Source organism: Asparagus officinalis, chromosome 7 (assembly GCF_001876935.1).
Source record: "Asparagus officinalis chromosome 7, Aspof.V1, whole genome shotgun sequence".
In the NCBI taxonomy this organism is placed as follows: domain Eukaryota; kingdom Viridiplantae; phylum Streptophyta; class Magnoliopsida; order Asparagales; family Asparagaceae; genus Asparagus; species Asparagus officinalis.
In genome coordinates, this window is record NC_033800.1 from 12,212,008 (window position 1) to 12,229,474 (window position 17,467).

At 35.6% G+C, this 17,467-nt stretch overlaps 1 protein-coding gene across 1 annotated transcript in view; it reads left to right on the forward strand.

The window, feature by feature from the left end:
* The window catches only part of LOC109850024, a 37,593-nt gene that overhangs the window by 6,968 nt on the left and 13,158 nt on the right, over nt 1-17,467 (forward strand). Inside the window, 16 exon segments of the mRNA XM_020419920.1 lie at nt 315-407; nt 486-591; nt 719-881; nt 2,586-2,760; nt 5,761-5,883; nt 5,967-6,542; nt 6,640-7,233; nt 9,486-9,554; nt 12,014-12,130; nt 12,213-12,458; nt 15,510-15,557; nt 15,638-15,778; nt 16,295-16,453; nt 16,594-16,656; nt 16,750-16,857; nt 17,395-17,467. The exon segment at nt 17,395-17,467 is cut by the window's right edge and continues 125 nt beyond it. Coding sequence (XP_020275509.1) covers nt 315-407; nt 486-591; nt 719-881; nt 2,586-2,760; nt 5,761-5,883; nt 5,967-6,542; nt 6,640-7,233; nt 9,486-9,554; nt 12,014-12,130; nt 12,213-12,458; nt 15,510-15,557; nt 15,638-15,778; nt 16,295-16,453; nt 16,594-16,656; nt 16,750-16,857; nt 17,395-17,467 — 2,854 coding nt within the window.

Genomic DNA, 17,467 nt, shown 5'->3' on the forward strand with positions numbered 1-17,467 from the left:
ATAATTTTTTCTTTTTTTTTCTGCATGATTTTTTCCCTGCATGAGGAAATACTATGAGCTGTATAGAGCAAGTTCATTATTGGCAGCAAGACCAGCTGTGGGACCGGTACTCAGCTTTTAATAGTTAAAAGTTTCTCAATATCAACTGTGTACTTCTATACGTATGTTGTGGTCATAAATTATTGAGACCAAAATTCTTGCACTTATATATCTATCGCATAAAATGCATGAGTGTAGTGAAAATAGTTTATATGTATGCTATTTCTTACAAATATAAAACAGTTGTCATTTATTTTCCCCTTTTGTGTATCTAGGGCTTGTTCTCTAGTGGAATAGATGATTCATTAAAATTATCATGGACCTGGATGCTAAAGTTCAAAAATGCCGTGTTTCAGATGGCATTCCAGGTAAACCAATGTCGTTCTGTCATAATTTTAGTAGTAAGTTGAGTTCAACTTCACCTCATTGTTAACTATTTGCAACAGCCTGGGATTGATGGAATTAGATTGCTAGCTGTGAAGTTTGTTGAAGCTCTTGTGCTCCTTTACACATCAGACCCTGAACTTCCTTCAGATCCACCAAATGATGCTGGTAAGGGAACATGAAAATTTTTCATTTAGAGGGACATGGAGAAACATGTGAGCATACTCCTGCTGTTGGAGGTGATTCTTTACCTATATGTCTTACATAGCTGGTGGTTACAAACTTTTATTTACAGGTTCTGGGTTCAACATATCTTGGCTTAAGGGGGGACATCCTTTGCTTAATGTTGGGGACCTAGGGATCGAAGCCGGCCAGAGCTTGAGATTAATGCTCGACCAACTTAAGTCGCCACTAGTTAAATCACTCAGCAATTCAATGGTCATTGTGCTTATCAATAGGTTTGTGTTTCTTATCTACTATTTTTTTTTCTTGCTTCCTAATGATGGGCTCTATCAATTTTAGTGAGCATGACAAATGTGCTGTCTTCAACTAGATTTTTGGTGTGTGCAACTTAGAAAAAAGAAGATATATGCGCTTTATAAGGTTGGACATGCAAGATGCTCGCTAAAACAAGATAATGTATAAATGGTTCAATTGGAACTGTATAGAGAGGAATATACAAGACAGCCAATAACAATACATAGATTTTTGTGGATGTTTCTGCGAAATAGTTGGAGGATGCATATATAGTTACGAACAATTGAATTCACGATAACTGAGGAGAAATTTCTCCGAAATAGTTGGAGGATGCATATATAGTTACGAACAATTGAATTCACGATAACTGAGGAGAAATTTCTCCTTTTTATTTTATTTGCAGAAAAACAGAGAGGCTTCTAAAGCTGTATCATGTAATACTTCTTTATTGTGATCTCTGGACAACTGTATCATGTAATACTTCTTTATTGTGATCTCTGGACAAATTCAGGTTTCAAGTTGGGATACCCTTGGATGATCACATTATAGTAGTTAAAATTAAAGGTGTACAACAATTCTTAAAAGGAATATCTGTGAACTTTTTGCTTGGAAAATCTCGAAACTTTTTGCAGAAAAACAGAGAGGCTTCTAAAGCTGTATCATGTAATACTTCTTTATTGTGATCTCTGGACAAATTCAGGTTTCAAGTTGGGATACCCTTGGGTGATCACATTATAGTAGTTAAAATTAAAGGTGTACAACAATTCTTAAAAGGAATATCTGTGAACTTTTTGCTTGGAAAATCTCAAAACATTCATTGACACGAGCTTGTATCAGTATTTAACTTTAAAGGGTATTCTGACTTCCTACTTCTTTCTAGCAAAATAGTGGAAATGTATGAACAAAATATATAGAACTTGTGAACTTTAGGACAGATATAGAATATTGTACGGATTGTTAAATCAAAATTGTTTACATTACTTCAAGTTTGCATCCCATTATATGTTACTCACATGTCAAATTCAGACCCTTGTGCACATCTATTCATGTCTTGTTGAATTTGTTTTAGCTAGGACATTGGGCTGGAAAAGGATTACTGTTAGGACAATAGTTGTTCAAAGCTTTTTAACCTTTTTAACTCATTGTACCTTGGTCATTGAGGTATAGCTCCAGTTGATATCTTGTAAGAACTACATTTTCATCACATGTGCCTTCCTTTTGATCATTGTTAATAGTAACATTGCTCGGTGAAGTACCTGTGTGCAATGATGTATGTGTGCATGCAACTCTCCACGGTATATAATATATAATAATGTACACATTCTTAAACTAATCTTACATGCTTACATGCTCGTGCCACATTTTGGCATATTCCACAGAGTAATATTGTACCTTTGCCCTGGAGATGTATTTTGTATACTTCATTGTATATCACCATTTCAGGAGAACCCTGTAATAGCTTAATTTAACAAAGTTATTTTAATGCTTTATTGTAATTTTTTTTTCTTTGAGTGGAAAGTATCCTTCGATTGATTCAAGTAAATATCATTTGTTAATTCTTATGCTCATTATATTTACTGTTATTATTTTTTCCCATTGCCAACAAGTTACGGCAACTATATAGCATGTCTTTTTCTCTCATGTTTTTTTCCTTCTTAAACTCTACCATTTATGATGCTCATCAGTCTCTCAGCTATTGCAAAGAGAAGGCCTTCTTTTTATGGACGCATACTACCTGTATTACTCTGTTTGGACCCGGCGAGCTCCGTAATCAAAGGAGTGCAAGTCCCAGGTGCACACCATGCCTTGAAGAATGCCTTTGTGGCATGTCTGAAATGTACACATTCAAGTGCTGCACCGGTATCTGGAATATACAAGACAGCCAATAACAATACATAGATTTTTGTGGATGTTTCTGCGAAATAGTTGGAGGATGCATATATAGTTACGAACAATTGAATTCACGATAACTGAGGAGAAATTTCTCGCTAAAACAAGATAATGTATAAATGGTTCAATTGGAACTGTATAGAGAGGAATATACAAGACAGCCAATAACAATACATAGATTTTTGTGGATGTTTCTGCGAAATAGTTGGAGGATGCATATATAGTTACGAACAATTGAATTCACGATAACTGAGGAGAAATTTCTCCTTTTTATTTTATTTGCAGAAAAACAGAGAGGCTTTTAAAGCTGTATCATGTAATACTTCTTTATTGTGATCTCTGGACAAATTCAGGTTTCAAGTTGGGATACCCTTGGATGATCACATTATAGTAGTTAAAATTAAAGGTGTACAACAATTCTTAAAAGGAATATCTGTGAACTTTTTGCTTGGAAAATCTCGAAACTTTTTGCAGAAAAACAGAGAGGCTTCTAAAGCTGTATCATGTAATACTTCTTTATTGTGATCTCTGGACAAATTCAGGTTTCAAGTTGGGATACCCTTGGGTGATCACATTATAGTAGTTAAAATTAAAGGTGTACAACAATTCTTAAAAGGAATATCTGTGAACTTTTTGCTTGGAAAATCTCAAAACATTCATTGACACGAGCTTGTATCAGTATTTAACTTTAAAGGGTATTCTGACTTCCTACTTCTTTCTAGCAAAATAGTGGAAATGTATGAACAAAATATATAGAACTTGTGAACTTTAGGACAGATATAGAATATTGTACGGATTGTTAAATCAAAATTGTTTACATTACTTCAAGTTTGCATCCCATTATATGTTACTCACATGTCAAATTCAGACCCTTGTGCACATCTATTCATGTCTTGTTGAATTTGTTTTAGCTAGGACATTGGGCTGGAAAAGGATTACTGTTAGGACAATAGTTGTTCAAAGCTTTTTAACCTTTTTAACTCATTGTACCTTGGTCATTGAGGTATAGCTCCAGTTGATATCTTGTAAGAACTACATTTTCATCACATGTGCCTTCCTTTTGATCATTGTTAATAGTAACATTGCTCGGTGAAGTACCTGTGTGCAATGATGTATGTGTGCATGCAACTCTCCACGGTATATAATATATAATAATGTACACATTCTTAAACTAATCTTACATGCTTACATGCTCGTGCCACATTTTGGCATATTCCACAGAGTAATATTGTACCTTTGCCCTGGAGATGTATTTTGTATACTTCATTGTATATCACCATTTCAGGAGAACCCTGTAATAGCTTAATTTAACAAAGTTATTTTAATGCTTTATTGTAATTTTTTTTTCTTTGAGTGGAAAGTATCCTTCGATTGATTCAAGTAAATATCATTTGTTAATTCTTATGCTCATTATATTTACTGTTATTATTTTTTCCCATTGCCAACAAGTTACGGCAACTATATAGCATGTCTTTTTCTCTCATGTTTTTTTCCTTCTTAAACTCTACCATTTATGATGCTCATCAGTCTCTCAGCTATTGCAAAGAGAAGGCCTTCTTTTTATGGACGCATACTACCTGTATTACTCTGTTTGGACCCGGCGAGCTCCGTAATCAAAGGAGTGCAAGTCCCAGGTGCACACCATGCCTTGAAGAATGCCTTTGTGGCATGTCTGAAATGTACACATTCAAGTGCTGCACCGGTATCTCTTTTTTCCTTGGGAAGTTTTGTTGTGCACCTACTTTTCCTCTCATTATAGATTCTTACAAAACTTTCGGCATGTATTCATGCTGAGAAGCATGGATGTAGGACATAAGACGAGATGGAAGCAGCAAAAATACTTTCTTAAACAGTAGGATTGGGGCATGGCATGACTCACCTATATTATCCATTATAGGCGAAAAATATCCTTACATGCATCTTCATGAGAAATAGGTCTTCTTTCATCCAATAATTGATGATTGTTTACCTAGAAAATTTAAAGTGAGGGGGAAACCTTGGGGTGATTCCTGTCAATCATGCAAACCTTTGGGGATTTTTGTGTGTGGTAATTTACCTTTCTTTGTGTTACATTAGTTTAATTCAATTAAATTTGTGCTCATATTGATTGGTGTAGGGTGTGTTTATTGCAATTTTATTGTTTTGTCCTAAACTTCTCTAATGTCAATCTTGCACTAAATTAAGTGTAATGTTTCTTGATAAGAATGAGTTATTGGATACAAGGTTTTAAATGTCGGATGTTGGGTTCATGTCGGACGGCTAAAATTCATGTCGGATAGCGGGAATTGGGGATATGTCGGAGGACATGAAAAAATATCGGATTGCCATATTGGATGATGTGCATATGTGTAATATAAATATCATAAATAAAATCTAAATAAACTTAAAAAATTCTATTGTCTAAACATATAAAAGAGTAAGTAACTTATGATGCTTAGGGTTGATGTTGAAGGAAAGATGTGAGAAATCTGATATTAGCGGTTAAGAAGAGAGAAGATCGCCCGATATTAATGTCGAAGGAAGAGCTCGGAGAAGAGATCGATGAGATGTCGAAGGAGAGAGAGAAGATGAGAGACGGATATTACTTCGATATTTTTTCCATTTCCCTTAACTTATCGCTTTTTGTCTTTGAAAGTAATATTAAGACAATTAAGAATTTAAACTCAAATCTGATTAGACAAACATAACCAAAAAATTTAAAAAGAACAGCTAATTTTTCAGATTAAAAAACCGGCCGACATAACCGACATATCACCCGAAATACCCGCCCGACATATCCGGCATATCCCCCGATATATCCGACATAAACCCTGAAAACGCAATACGCATTGAAAAGCTTCATATCGTGTCGGTTGGCCCCTAAATCCGACATGTCGGGCGACATTTAAAATACTGATTGGATATTTGGATAACATCCAGTTGAAAATGCGTTCATGATTGTTAATATATTTGTTGATTATGTGCTTGCAGTGGCGTGCCCGCTTGGTTGAAGCTTTGAGAACCATGAGTTATGGGGGTATTGAAGAACAAGAAATTAATCTTAAAAAGAGTTCTGGAAGTATTGTCAGCACAGAGGAACAATTATCTAATAAGGCATAAATAATTTTCGTCAATTTTATCGGAAAATCTTTTTTGATGCGTATCTGGCCTTTTTGACTCTGTTGAAACAATTGCAGGAAGATAAGTTCTCACTGCAAGTATGTCATGATGCACATAGTGATGTTACACGTAAAAGAAACATAGATCAAGACAACACAGACTCAACACAAGATGATATCACACCTGGAAAACGGTTTAGGGCCTCACCTGACTTGTATGAGGAAACTGCTAAAGAACCACAACATACAAGTCATGATTCAGTTCATAATGAGGTATCATCAATTGACTCTAAGGATTCCAATGAGGATGAGGATTCTGGACCTGTACAGCAACTTGTTGGTATGTTTGCTGCCTTAGTTGCCCAGGGCGACAAAGCTGCAAAGTCGCTAGAAATTCTTATTTCAAGTATCTCTTCTGAATTGTTAGCTGAAGTTGTTATGGCTAATATACGACATCTTCCACCTAGTTGCCCTAAATCATACGGGGATGAAGAATCTGTTCCTATTGCTAGTGTCTCCTCCATCTCAGCTAATAAGAATCTTCCTCTCATGCAGCCGTCAACAGTTGTTTCAGATACCTTTTCATTATCGAGTGCATTCCCTCTGATTTCATCATTATTGAATGTTCCTTCAGTAACATCTCGTGATAACGATGTGAGTTGGTTTTGTTATTCTCTTAGAGTATACTTTTTGCATATTTTATTTGGTCTCTATAACTTAGTCTTTTAATGAGCTATTACTTCACTTGCAGTTGCAGAAAGTAAGTCAAGAGGATGAAGAGAAAATTAAGACCGAAGAGAATATCATTATTAGCTCGACTCCTGTTGATAGTGCTATTGCAACACCGCCAGTTAGCATCCCAGCATCTGTTGATGAATTTGGTCCGGAGAAGATCAATTCATCCACTCTACTTTGTGAAAATAAGACAGAGAAGATAATGAGTACAATCCCTGGCCTGGAGTCAGTAAGATCTTCTGATGAAGTTGAGGATTCATTGGATGCTTCTCAAACATCTACTGGAGAGCTGCATGGGATAAGTCAGGAGAATGATTTAAGTTTGGGCAGCACGCTTCCTCCTGATATTTCTTCAGTGACTTGTATGTCAGAAGCGCTTAGCCCGGGTCTAGCTGTCTCGGATGCAAGCCCTGCGCTTTCAAATACTCTTGTCATTCCAAACCAATATGTTCTTCCAAAGATGATCATACCTGATGTCAACCTTAATGATGATCAAAAGGATAATCTACAAAAATTGGCATATACACGCATTCTTGAAGCTTACAAGCAAGTTTCTTTATCTGGTCGATCTCATATGCACTTGTCCTTGCTTGCTCATTTGGTGGTTGAGGTATTAATCCTATGCCAGAGATCTACTCAGCTTTATCACTTGCATTTACTTGTCGAATTATCTGAATGCTAAGTACTGTTTCTGCCTATATTTACCATCTTTTTATTATTGATTAAATAATTTGCACGTTAGGGACCATTGGAGGTTGTTTTTTATATTTGGGTACAATATATAAAAAACTTATCAAGATTGCTCTTCTACTTGATACATTGTCTTCTTTTTGTTTCAGATACAATTTCTTTGTTTATATATGGAAAAAAATGATTTGAGTCAATTGTTGTTGCTGATAACAGTTTTCATCTTTGATTTGTGATGTTGAAGTATAAGATAACCTGGAGTTAATTGCAGATACAAGGGGACTTGTACTTTTCACCCCTAAACTATATTAATAGCACATATACTACATGACTGACTAATCTAAGTAATCTTTGCTGTTTTATCAGGGTTCTGTCTGAACAAGAAAAAGAAAAAGAAATGAAATGAAAGTAATCTTTGCTGTTTTATCAGGGTTCCGTCTAAACAAGAAAAGTAAAAAGAAATGAAATAAAATTCTTTTTCTTTTCTCTTCCCCGTCTCACACCAATCCACCCACCCTTATCTCTCCCTTCCTCTTTCTCTCACCCATCTCCCCAACCTACGCGCTCCCACCCATCCCCTACTCTCTCTCTCTCTCTCTCTCTCTCTCTCTCTCTCTCTCTCTCTCTCTCTCTCTCTCTCTCTCTCTCTCTCTCTCTCTCTCTCTCTCCCTCTCTGTCTCTCAGCACACGTCTTTTGCTACATTGCATGTATGAGATATGAATGGGTAAATATGCAACGGTATCAATAACATGAGCAAAATAAAGTGAATGATCGTGAGTGCATAATATGCTGAAACTATGGGATATAAATAATTGAAGCATGATGTGTGCTAATCTTTCTGGTCATTCACAAGATTGTACAATTCAGAGTTTACACAAGATGAAACCAACTATTCCAAAAAGGTACCTATAATTGTTGAGCTGATCTTCTACAGTTGTATTCCTTATTCAGATAGAATTGGTATAAGGAGTTCAAAGAATATTACAGTGGTTCTAAAATTTGATTCTGGACAATCATTTAACCACTCTTAGCTATTTAATCAAGTCTATGTTTAGAAGCATTGAGTAACATGGTTATAAATCTAAGTTCATTACGTCTAGTTGAGAGGGTGATGGGAGGAATGAGAGGTGGGTGGGTGAGAGGATGGGTCAACCAGTGGGAGGGACCCGGGGGTGGGGGGGGGCGTAATTTTTTTGATAGACCCCCAAACTGTAAAAAAGTCAATAAATTAGTCATTCAGGGTGTGTGTGTGTACTGTATGCTAATAAAATAATTTAGAGGTAAATAGTAGCTAACTTACCTAGCATGGGGGTAACCATAAAATTAATTGCACTTATAAAATTTCAATATATCTGTTGGTTGCATTCTTTTAGTAAGGAATTAGCATTATTCACCTTTGATCAATTACAAGAAAGAAGATTTTGAAAGATCGTGTACAAGAAAAGATAATTTTGAAAGATCCTTAATAGATTTATAGCTATGGCGCATGCTTGTATTATCTGGCATATTTAGAAAAGCAATCATGTGTCAGAGATCCAACGAAATTCAATGCACTTTTGCCAGCCTGGTTCATCACACTCGTGTTGAAGACAGCAACACGGCCTGACATGATAGAGATCACTCTTAACTTAAACACAGAATGATGAGATGTGTTGTCTTTGCTGTGGTGGTTTGTATTCTGTTTCTGAATCAATTTTGATGAATGTTTTTCCTCAGAAAGAGCAACTCCATAGTTGCAACTGTCAGTCCCTCTGGTGTCTTCAATTCAATGCTCTTTTAGTGTATGTAAGATACCATAGGTGACATATTGCAGTAGAAACTCTTTCTTTCTAAGGAATTTTGAAGCTTTAGAATGTTTCTGTGGAGGCATATGAAACACCAACTTGTGTTACGCTTGAGATAATGTGACTGTTAGTGTCGCAATATTGATGCACTGGATGTTGTTTGTACTTATGTGTATGGGCCAATGTTGGCGTTGAGGTCCAGTAGGTAGCTATACTATGTCTGTTAGATTTGCATATGATTTTCCCTTATTTTTGCTTCGCATTAGTGTGACTTTTTCTGTTACATATTATTATATTTAGCTTGTTTTTTGTATTATATGTCTGTCATCAAATGGTTAGATGTACCAAATTTGATTACCTATACTAACATATTATCTCCTTCTCCTACAGTTTCCTCTAGATCTAGATCCATGGGAACTTCTGCAAAAACATCTGTTGTCTGACTATGCAAATAATGAGGTAACAGTAGCTTCAATTAATTTTTGTCTTCAAATTTCATTGCTATACCAAATCATTATGTTAATATTTCTACTATACAAGGAATTCTTCTGGCAAAAATGTGTCTGTGTCAAGAGTTTCTTGATTTGATAGTCATTATGACCTACTTGCTTGATTGCTTCAAACCTAAGTTAGGTACATTAGGCATGTGTAGAGTGCCCTGGTTATTTGACTTTCAAGCAAGCTGTTGAAGCAGCATGTTGCCTAGACTACCTGAACTGCATTCTAGCTTGGTGGAGATAAATAGAAGAAATGATGAGTGCTAAAGTTTTAATCTTTGTTGGTGCTGGAAGACATATAATTAGAAAATTTAATAATCAAGTATAACGCCACGAATTGATGAAATCTAAACATGTTTAGGGTTTTCTACACCTAGTAAGAGTATGTTGTCACGTCACAGAGTTTCTTTTTATTTCTGAGAAGGCATTGATCCATGTAAGCTCTTTATATTTCCTTTTATTCGGTGTGATTGATGCACATCCTTTTCATGGCGAAATGAAATATGGGATCTCTTTGTAGACAATAAATTTAAGGTCTAGGAAAGGTGCAAGAGATTATGCAGTATCAGATATGTAAGGCTGTCTTGTTTTCATGTAGTGGCATATGTTTAGTGGTTATTATACAAGTTATCCATCTTAGAAGGGTGATCTGTGTAGCTAATATTTTTCCTCCACTTGATTAGTTATAACGTTACAACTTAGAAGTAATTCTGATGTAGTCTGATGGGCTGCTGGGAAAATACGTGTCAGAGACATTTGTATTGGTTCTTTTCTTCTGAAGAGCCTTATGTACTACAGTACTAGAAAACAAAAGATGCATGATGCCTTGAATCTAAGAGCTTTAATGTATGCTTTGGCATGAAGAAAACCATTATTGTTCTTAATTCATAAATTTGTTTACGTAAACCGTAAATGTAGAACTGAGCAGATGTAATCGTTTGAGCACTGCCCAGTAACTCTGTTCAGAAATCGTCAAACTATGATTCATGCTGATAAACATAAAGGACTTTTTTTGCACATATACACCCAGAATCTACGCTATTTGCCGATTTACTCTCAAATTTGAATATTTGCTAACTCATCCCTATATTTCTTGGGACTGAACTAAAATACCCTACAGTAAACACCGTTACTTTTCAAACAGAATAAGGGCAGAATTACCCTTACTCTTTCTTCTCTCTCTTCCTCTCTCCTCCTAATCCTAACCTTAGCCCGTCCAGCCCCCCATCGGAATCGAATCACCCCTAGATCAACAAACCATACCCATGCCCAAACGTGCGAACAGCACCCTCCCCCTCTCTCCCCCAAGCGCGTCTCTCCCCTCCCAACCACCCCCCAACACACACACAGCCTCTGTCACCCTGAATGCCGGCCCCATTATCACTGGCGAACCAAACTCCTCTCCTGCTGGTGTGCACCCTGACCGCCGACCCGCCTTCTTCCCACCTGTTGTTTTCAGATTTCTCTCTTTCTCACTCCACTAATTAGGAATTAAAGTCTTAATTAAGTTAGCTGGAATGATAAAATATTAAAAAAGTCGTGTCTTTTAACAGAAAACCTGAGAAGTGAGAATATTCTCAGAATATTCCCTGACAAAATACAGAAGTGATAGATTATAGCAATTCCAAAGAATGTAGGAAAAGTTAACAAATAGTCATATTTGGGGGTAAATTATTCTAGTTTTCCCTATCTTTAGCATGCATATATTTGGATCTGAGTTGTGGTTCAATTAATAATTTCTCAAAAGTCACAAAATTTGGCATCATAATGTTTACCTAAAAGATGGACAATGACACACTGATTGAGAAACTACAGCCCCTTATAATTTGAGAAGCTTGTTACACAAATTTTATTTTTATTATGTTTTCTGCACAGTGTGGAGTGTATAGTCATTGATTAATTTGCTTTGTGGCCCTATGTATGTTGGAAACTTAATTTACTATTTACTTCACTTGTTTTAATGGCATCTTATGTTTCTTGATAGTTCTGTTATCATATCACTGTTCTTCTGGTGCACACGACGCATGCATGTCTGAGGAACGTTTGGCCATGTGGGGTGCTGAAATACTGGAACCTGGGGCTGCTGAATTCGTTTTTGTTTTTATATTTTTCCAACTTTTTCTCTCCCATGAGTTTTAAAATATCATTAGTTGTGAGGTCATTTCTTGGGTTTTTAGAAGCGTGTCTCACATGATCAGGGGCTAGCTTCTTTTAAATAATAGTAATAGATATGTTTTTTTTTGTTATTACTTGGTCATTTTATTCTATGAAGCCTGCAAGTTGCAAAGTATAAAATGATCAGTTACTTAACCATTTAATTTTATATTAATTTTGTATGGATGTTGCACCAAGCAGAATATATGACCATTTGCCTCTGACACATGATATTCATATTAGCTGACTCCTTTTTGTTGTCTTCAGGGACACGAGTTGACATTGCGTGTCCTATATAGGTTATATCGGGAGTCTGAGCAGGATCAAGATTTCCTTTCATCTAGAACTGCTACATCAGTTTATGAAACATTTCTTCTGAATGTGGTGTGTTAATACTTTCTGTTTTTTCTTTTATGTGTCTGATATGTTATGCGGATTTCTTTTCTGAGCAAAATATCGGTGATAGGCCCAAACCCTTCGGGATACTTTCCCTGCTTCAGATAAATCTCTTGGAAGATTACTGGGTGAAGTACCGTACCTCTCAGACGGGGCACTTAACTTGTTGGAGTCGTTGTGCTGCCCAGAGACCAAGGAAACAAATGATAAAGATTTTCAAAGTGGCGACAGAGTTACACAAGGTCTTAGTGCTGTGTGGAATTTAATTTTACTGAGACCTGCAAATCGAGATAGATGCCTTCAGATTGCTTTAAAGGTTTGCAATATTGTTCTGATATGATGTTTTCTCCTTCTTTAAGTTTGTTTTCCATTCCTTTCTCTTAAAGTTGGATACCCTGTCTGATTAACTTGTTTCGGTGCTGTGAATGTATCACTTTTGTACTGCTTCTGGGTTTAGTCTTCAATCAGTTTCTTTTAGGAAAAGGAATTTGAATAATATCGTATGAATTAATATTCAAGTTTCAAAGAATCGGGCAATACCAACATGCATGGCTTTCATCAGGTGCATTCTGGCCTTCCTTGGTCAGAGACTATTTTCTCATGTTGAGGCTATAGCAGAAGGTTTAGTAAAACAATTATTGTTTGATTTGTTTCCATTTTGGCCGATATCAGGCTGAAATGTGCTGAAACCAGTGAACAACAATATTATTTGGAATACATCAGGAAATCCAGTCCTTGAAAAATTCGGTAGGGAGGGAGGGATGAAATGCTGACATAGTGATAAACTGATGGGATGTTGAGATACTCCCCAATGGTTGGAACTTGATCATTTTGATCTCACCATAATCCTATCAGGTCTGTTCTTTTCACCTTGAAAGCTGCTGCTGTTCCAGCAGGCGCCACCACTAATATTAGAGTTTTAAGTTGGATGGTAAACAATGCGGACATACATCCTAAAGTTATACAAGCTCGATAATGAAATAAATGATAAACCAAATGTCACTTAAATTTTATGGAAAAAAACCCTGCCTCAGAGATATGAATGTCAGCCTGCCTCAGAGATATAGCCATTCAAACGGCCCTTTTCTGATTCCAAAACTTATATTCAACTGCAGTAGTGCTTAAAGTGTGTACAAAGTCTCGTCAAAATCATTATACGGTGAAATGTTAACTTTGAACCAAAAACGATTGAAGAATATAAAAGTCAAACTCTGTCTAACATAAGGATACAAAAAATCACATCAGAGTTGTAAATCTCTGAAAAAAAACTCATATCGTCACTTCACTGATTGCAGAAAGAGTTGATTGAACTGAAAAGTTGATCAAAATCTACACTAATGAAGTTTCTACTTTGCATAAATATGTTGATGTGTTTAATTAGTAAAATATAGAAATGTTGTAGTTTCTTGAGTAAAGTTGATGAATAAACTTCACTTGATTTAGTTAAATATGACCATATTTATAATTATTTTACTCTAGACATATAGAATTAATTAATTTATTGATTGATTAGGCAAAACCTGATTTATTTCTGATGCTTGATTAATTTCTTTGGCTTTTACTACATTAAAAGATATGAAAATATTTAATTCAGATGCTCTGTCAATTTGTAAATTGCAGTTACATAAACTACTGTACTATACAGTATTTGTTTGCAACTTGATATGTACATCATCAATTATTCTAGAAACATGTAAAAAATGTTGCTTTAGACAACTTTTTATTTATCACTAATTTATAATTATTTTTAAAATTTTAATCCGAAGATACTGGCAGTCCAATAATTCCTATCTGAAACTGTGGAATCTTGATACTTGTAAGTAAATCAAGGAATCAAAGAGATTTCAAAACCTGTATAACATTGAATTGGTTATACTTTAGTTGAGTCCGAAGTCTTACCTGTCACTCATTTATCTTAATAGTTAATATCTCCTAGTGCCATCCATTATGTTGATGCACCTGCATCTTGAGTAAAACATTAATATCATGGATCTGCATAAATTGTAAAAGCTAACACAAGCTTGAACATTATGCTCAGTCTTAAAGTCCCTCTGACTATTACACTGCAACTCAGAAGTTGTGGGGAGTGTTGAATGTTATATTATTATACTCTAACATGCCCCCTCAGGTTGAGCGCTCTTTTTTTATGGGCCAAAACTTAGACTCATGCAGTAGTATCAAATTTTAGAAACTGCTTTAAATTCGTGGCCGGTGGGATTTGAACATGGTTATACCATCTTAAAGTCCCTCTAACCATTATGCCACAACTCCGAAGTTGTGGTAAGGGTTGACTGTTATATTTTTATATTCTAATGCTCAGGATAACATGTAAAGTGAATAAAATCACTTAAGGAAGATGTTTCTTCTAGAAAAAAATATTTAGTATAAAACATGAATTTTGAACAACAAACTCAAATAAGTGTTCCACTCTGATGACAATTTAATTTATACTGTTAGTATTGGTGAATTAAATGATCTCTTGAGTATCTGTTAGCTTGGAATTGCTTCTTCTAAGTACATGTTGTTCTCTCCTTAGTTTTTACATGCTCTTAGAAAACATTTAGACATGGTTTACAGGCCTGATTGCTTGAAACTTCTGTTGACCTGTTTTTGTTCCCAATACTTTACTAAGATGAATTCATTTTCTTGTTCGATCTAAATATGGATCATCATTGATGAAAAATGAGTAAGCTGGATGCATTAACATGGTTTAGTTTCCTTTATCCCAAGTAAGTCTGAAATGTATATTCAGAAGATAAAAGATCACAATAAAACTAAAGTATGAGATATACTTTTAATTTAAGAAATAATTGCAGTCAACTCACATATCCTTATTTCTATAATGATTGTGTCGGATTTTATAGCATCAATTACTATCTAAATTTGCAATCAATTAAATTCAGACTGATTTACTTCAACATTTATTAGAGTTGATCTGATTCTGATAATGATGGGAGTGAAAGCAAGCTGGGCTTGGAAACTTTTAATTATGGCACATGACTTGAGCTGGACCATGGGTCAGTGTTAGCAGCTATATAAGTTCAGAATCTTTAGTAAACCATGCTTAGTGATGCGAGTTCCACCCCCGTGAGTTACAATGTTAGTTTTCGTTTCCTGGGTCATCATCTCCGTAGCTCCCTATGTGAGTTGAGGAGATTTCTTCTTGTCTTATGATTCTTCCTTTCTCGGGGGTGGGATATTAGGTCTTATATAAGTTCTTTCACCAGTGCCTAGCGATCTAAGTGCCACCCTGGAAGTTCCAACTTTAGGTTGTATATTCTGAGTCATCATTTCCATATTTCTTTCTGTCAGTCGAGGTTTTATTTCTTGTTCTATTAATTATTCCTTTTACACATTTTTCTTACAGAGTGCAGTTCATCATATGGAAGAAGTGAGAATGAAGGCTATACGTCTGGTAATTTATCTGCTGCTTATCTTTTATAAGTAACTCCTTTTCTCAAGTTTATTCGGAGTTTGTCTCTTTTTGATTTGCAGGTAGCAAACAAATTATTTCCCATGTCGAGTATCTCTCAACAGATCGAAGATTTTGCTATTAAGAATCTACAATCTGTAAGAGATGATTTTCCTGCGACTGATTGCATCGGTGCTGATAGGTTGAATTCTGGATTGCAAATGGTATTAAGTTCAATTCTTTCAAAGTCAGTTTCATTTTTTTCTGGACTTAATGAAAGGAGTAATGTTCTCTATACATAATAGAGATTGTGTAAAGGTGTGAAGTACTTTATGTCCACTGTGGTTCAGTTGTTTAGTATAAGATATGATGGAGTCTATTTTCCAGTTTTAGAATACAAGGATTTTCTTGAGCGCCTGATGGACTTAATTGTATATGTATATTCGTTATCTAATAGTTCTGGGGTTGCTTATTTGTTTTGTCAATTTGGCAAGACATCTTGGTACATGGTACATACTATATAAGTTGATGGAGAACATCTGATTGACCAATGAAAAAATCATGTAAGATTTTGTAACATGTACAAAGCAAAATTTCTTTCAGCATTGTACTTTTGGTGGATTTAAATAGTGAATTGTGTATTAAAACTGTGTACCCTGTTGCTTAATTCTTGTCGATAGATTTAGTATGTTTTAGCTACATTCTGCTTTGTATTTGCTGTCTAATCCTAGCTTTTACAGGATAGCAATTTGGAAAAAACTACTGGTACAGGAATTTTGGCAGTTAGTCTTGCTAACAGTGAAGTTACATCTGATTGTCATTCAGCAAAAGGTTCATCATCTGCTTCTCTCTCAGAGGCGCAACGGTGTACATCACTTTACTTTGCACTTTGCACCAAGGTATAGTTTTCTTTAATGTGAAAGCATTTCTTCCGTTCGTCCTTTCATGTTATATGATTATGATCTTTTTTATCTGGTTCCAATACCTTCTTGTTTATTATGACTTTAAAGTTTAAACTGTTCTCCTATCTGTTGTACAGAAGCATTCACTTCTTCAGCATATTTTTACTATTTATGAAAACATGTCCATGGGCGCAAAACAGGTTTCTTTCTGCATTATTCTGTCTGTTGCATGTTATTTTATTAGTGTTCTATGTCCGTCTTCTTGGCATTATCTTATCGAGTAAATTGTGCAGGCAGTTCACCGCCATATTCCGATATTGATTCGCACAATAGGGTCATCATCTGAACTCCTTGGAATTATCTCGGATCTTCCAAGAGGAAGCAAGGAACTTCTCATGCAGGTTTGATTTGAAATCCACCTTACGTTGTGATATTGATACAAAGTCACCAACTCCTTGGCTTCCTGGAGAGGCTGATGAAAATTTTGAATCATCTGAACTCTTCCCATCTCTCTGGTTCTGATTAGGCAGACATTGCCAATATAGGTTTCATAAAACCTGTTCGGTGGTTGGTATACTTGTGCTCTTCTTTCCTTTTAACTTAAAAGATGGTGAGCCAAAACAGAATTACTTTCAGTGGCCTACCCTCCCTAGTAACAAACTTCAGCTGATTAGACGATACCTTTAGTTGAAACAGGTCAATATTGTGGAAATTCTTTTCTGGACTCCTGTGCAAATTAGATTACATTTTTTGCACAAAACAAGAACAAAATAAAAAGCGCAATAGTATCTCATTTATTTATATGATCTGTCACATTATGACCTTTGTTCTGTCTTCATGCCGTCCAATTTCATCTTTCCTTGTTAAAAACTTGAAGTCCCTGTCCTGCAAGTTTTAACGTACTAGTTAGGTGACTATCCTTTTGTTCCTCATGGCAGGTTTTACAAACACTTACAGATGGAGCAATTCCTTCTAGAGACTTGATCTCCGCTCTTAGGCGATTATATGATT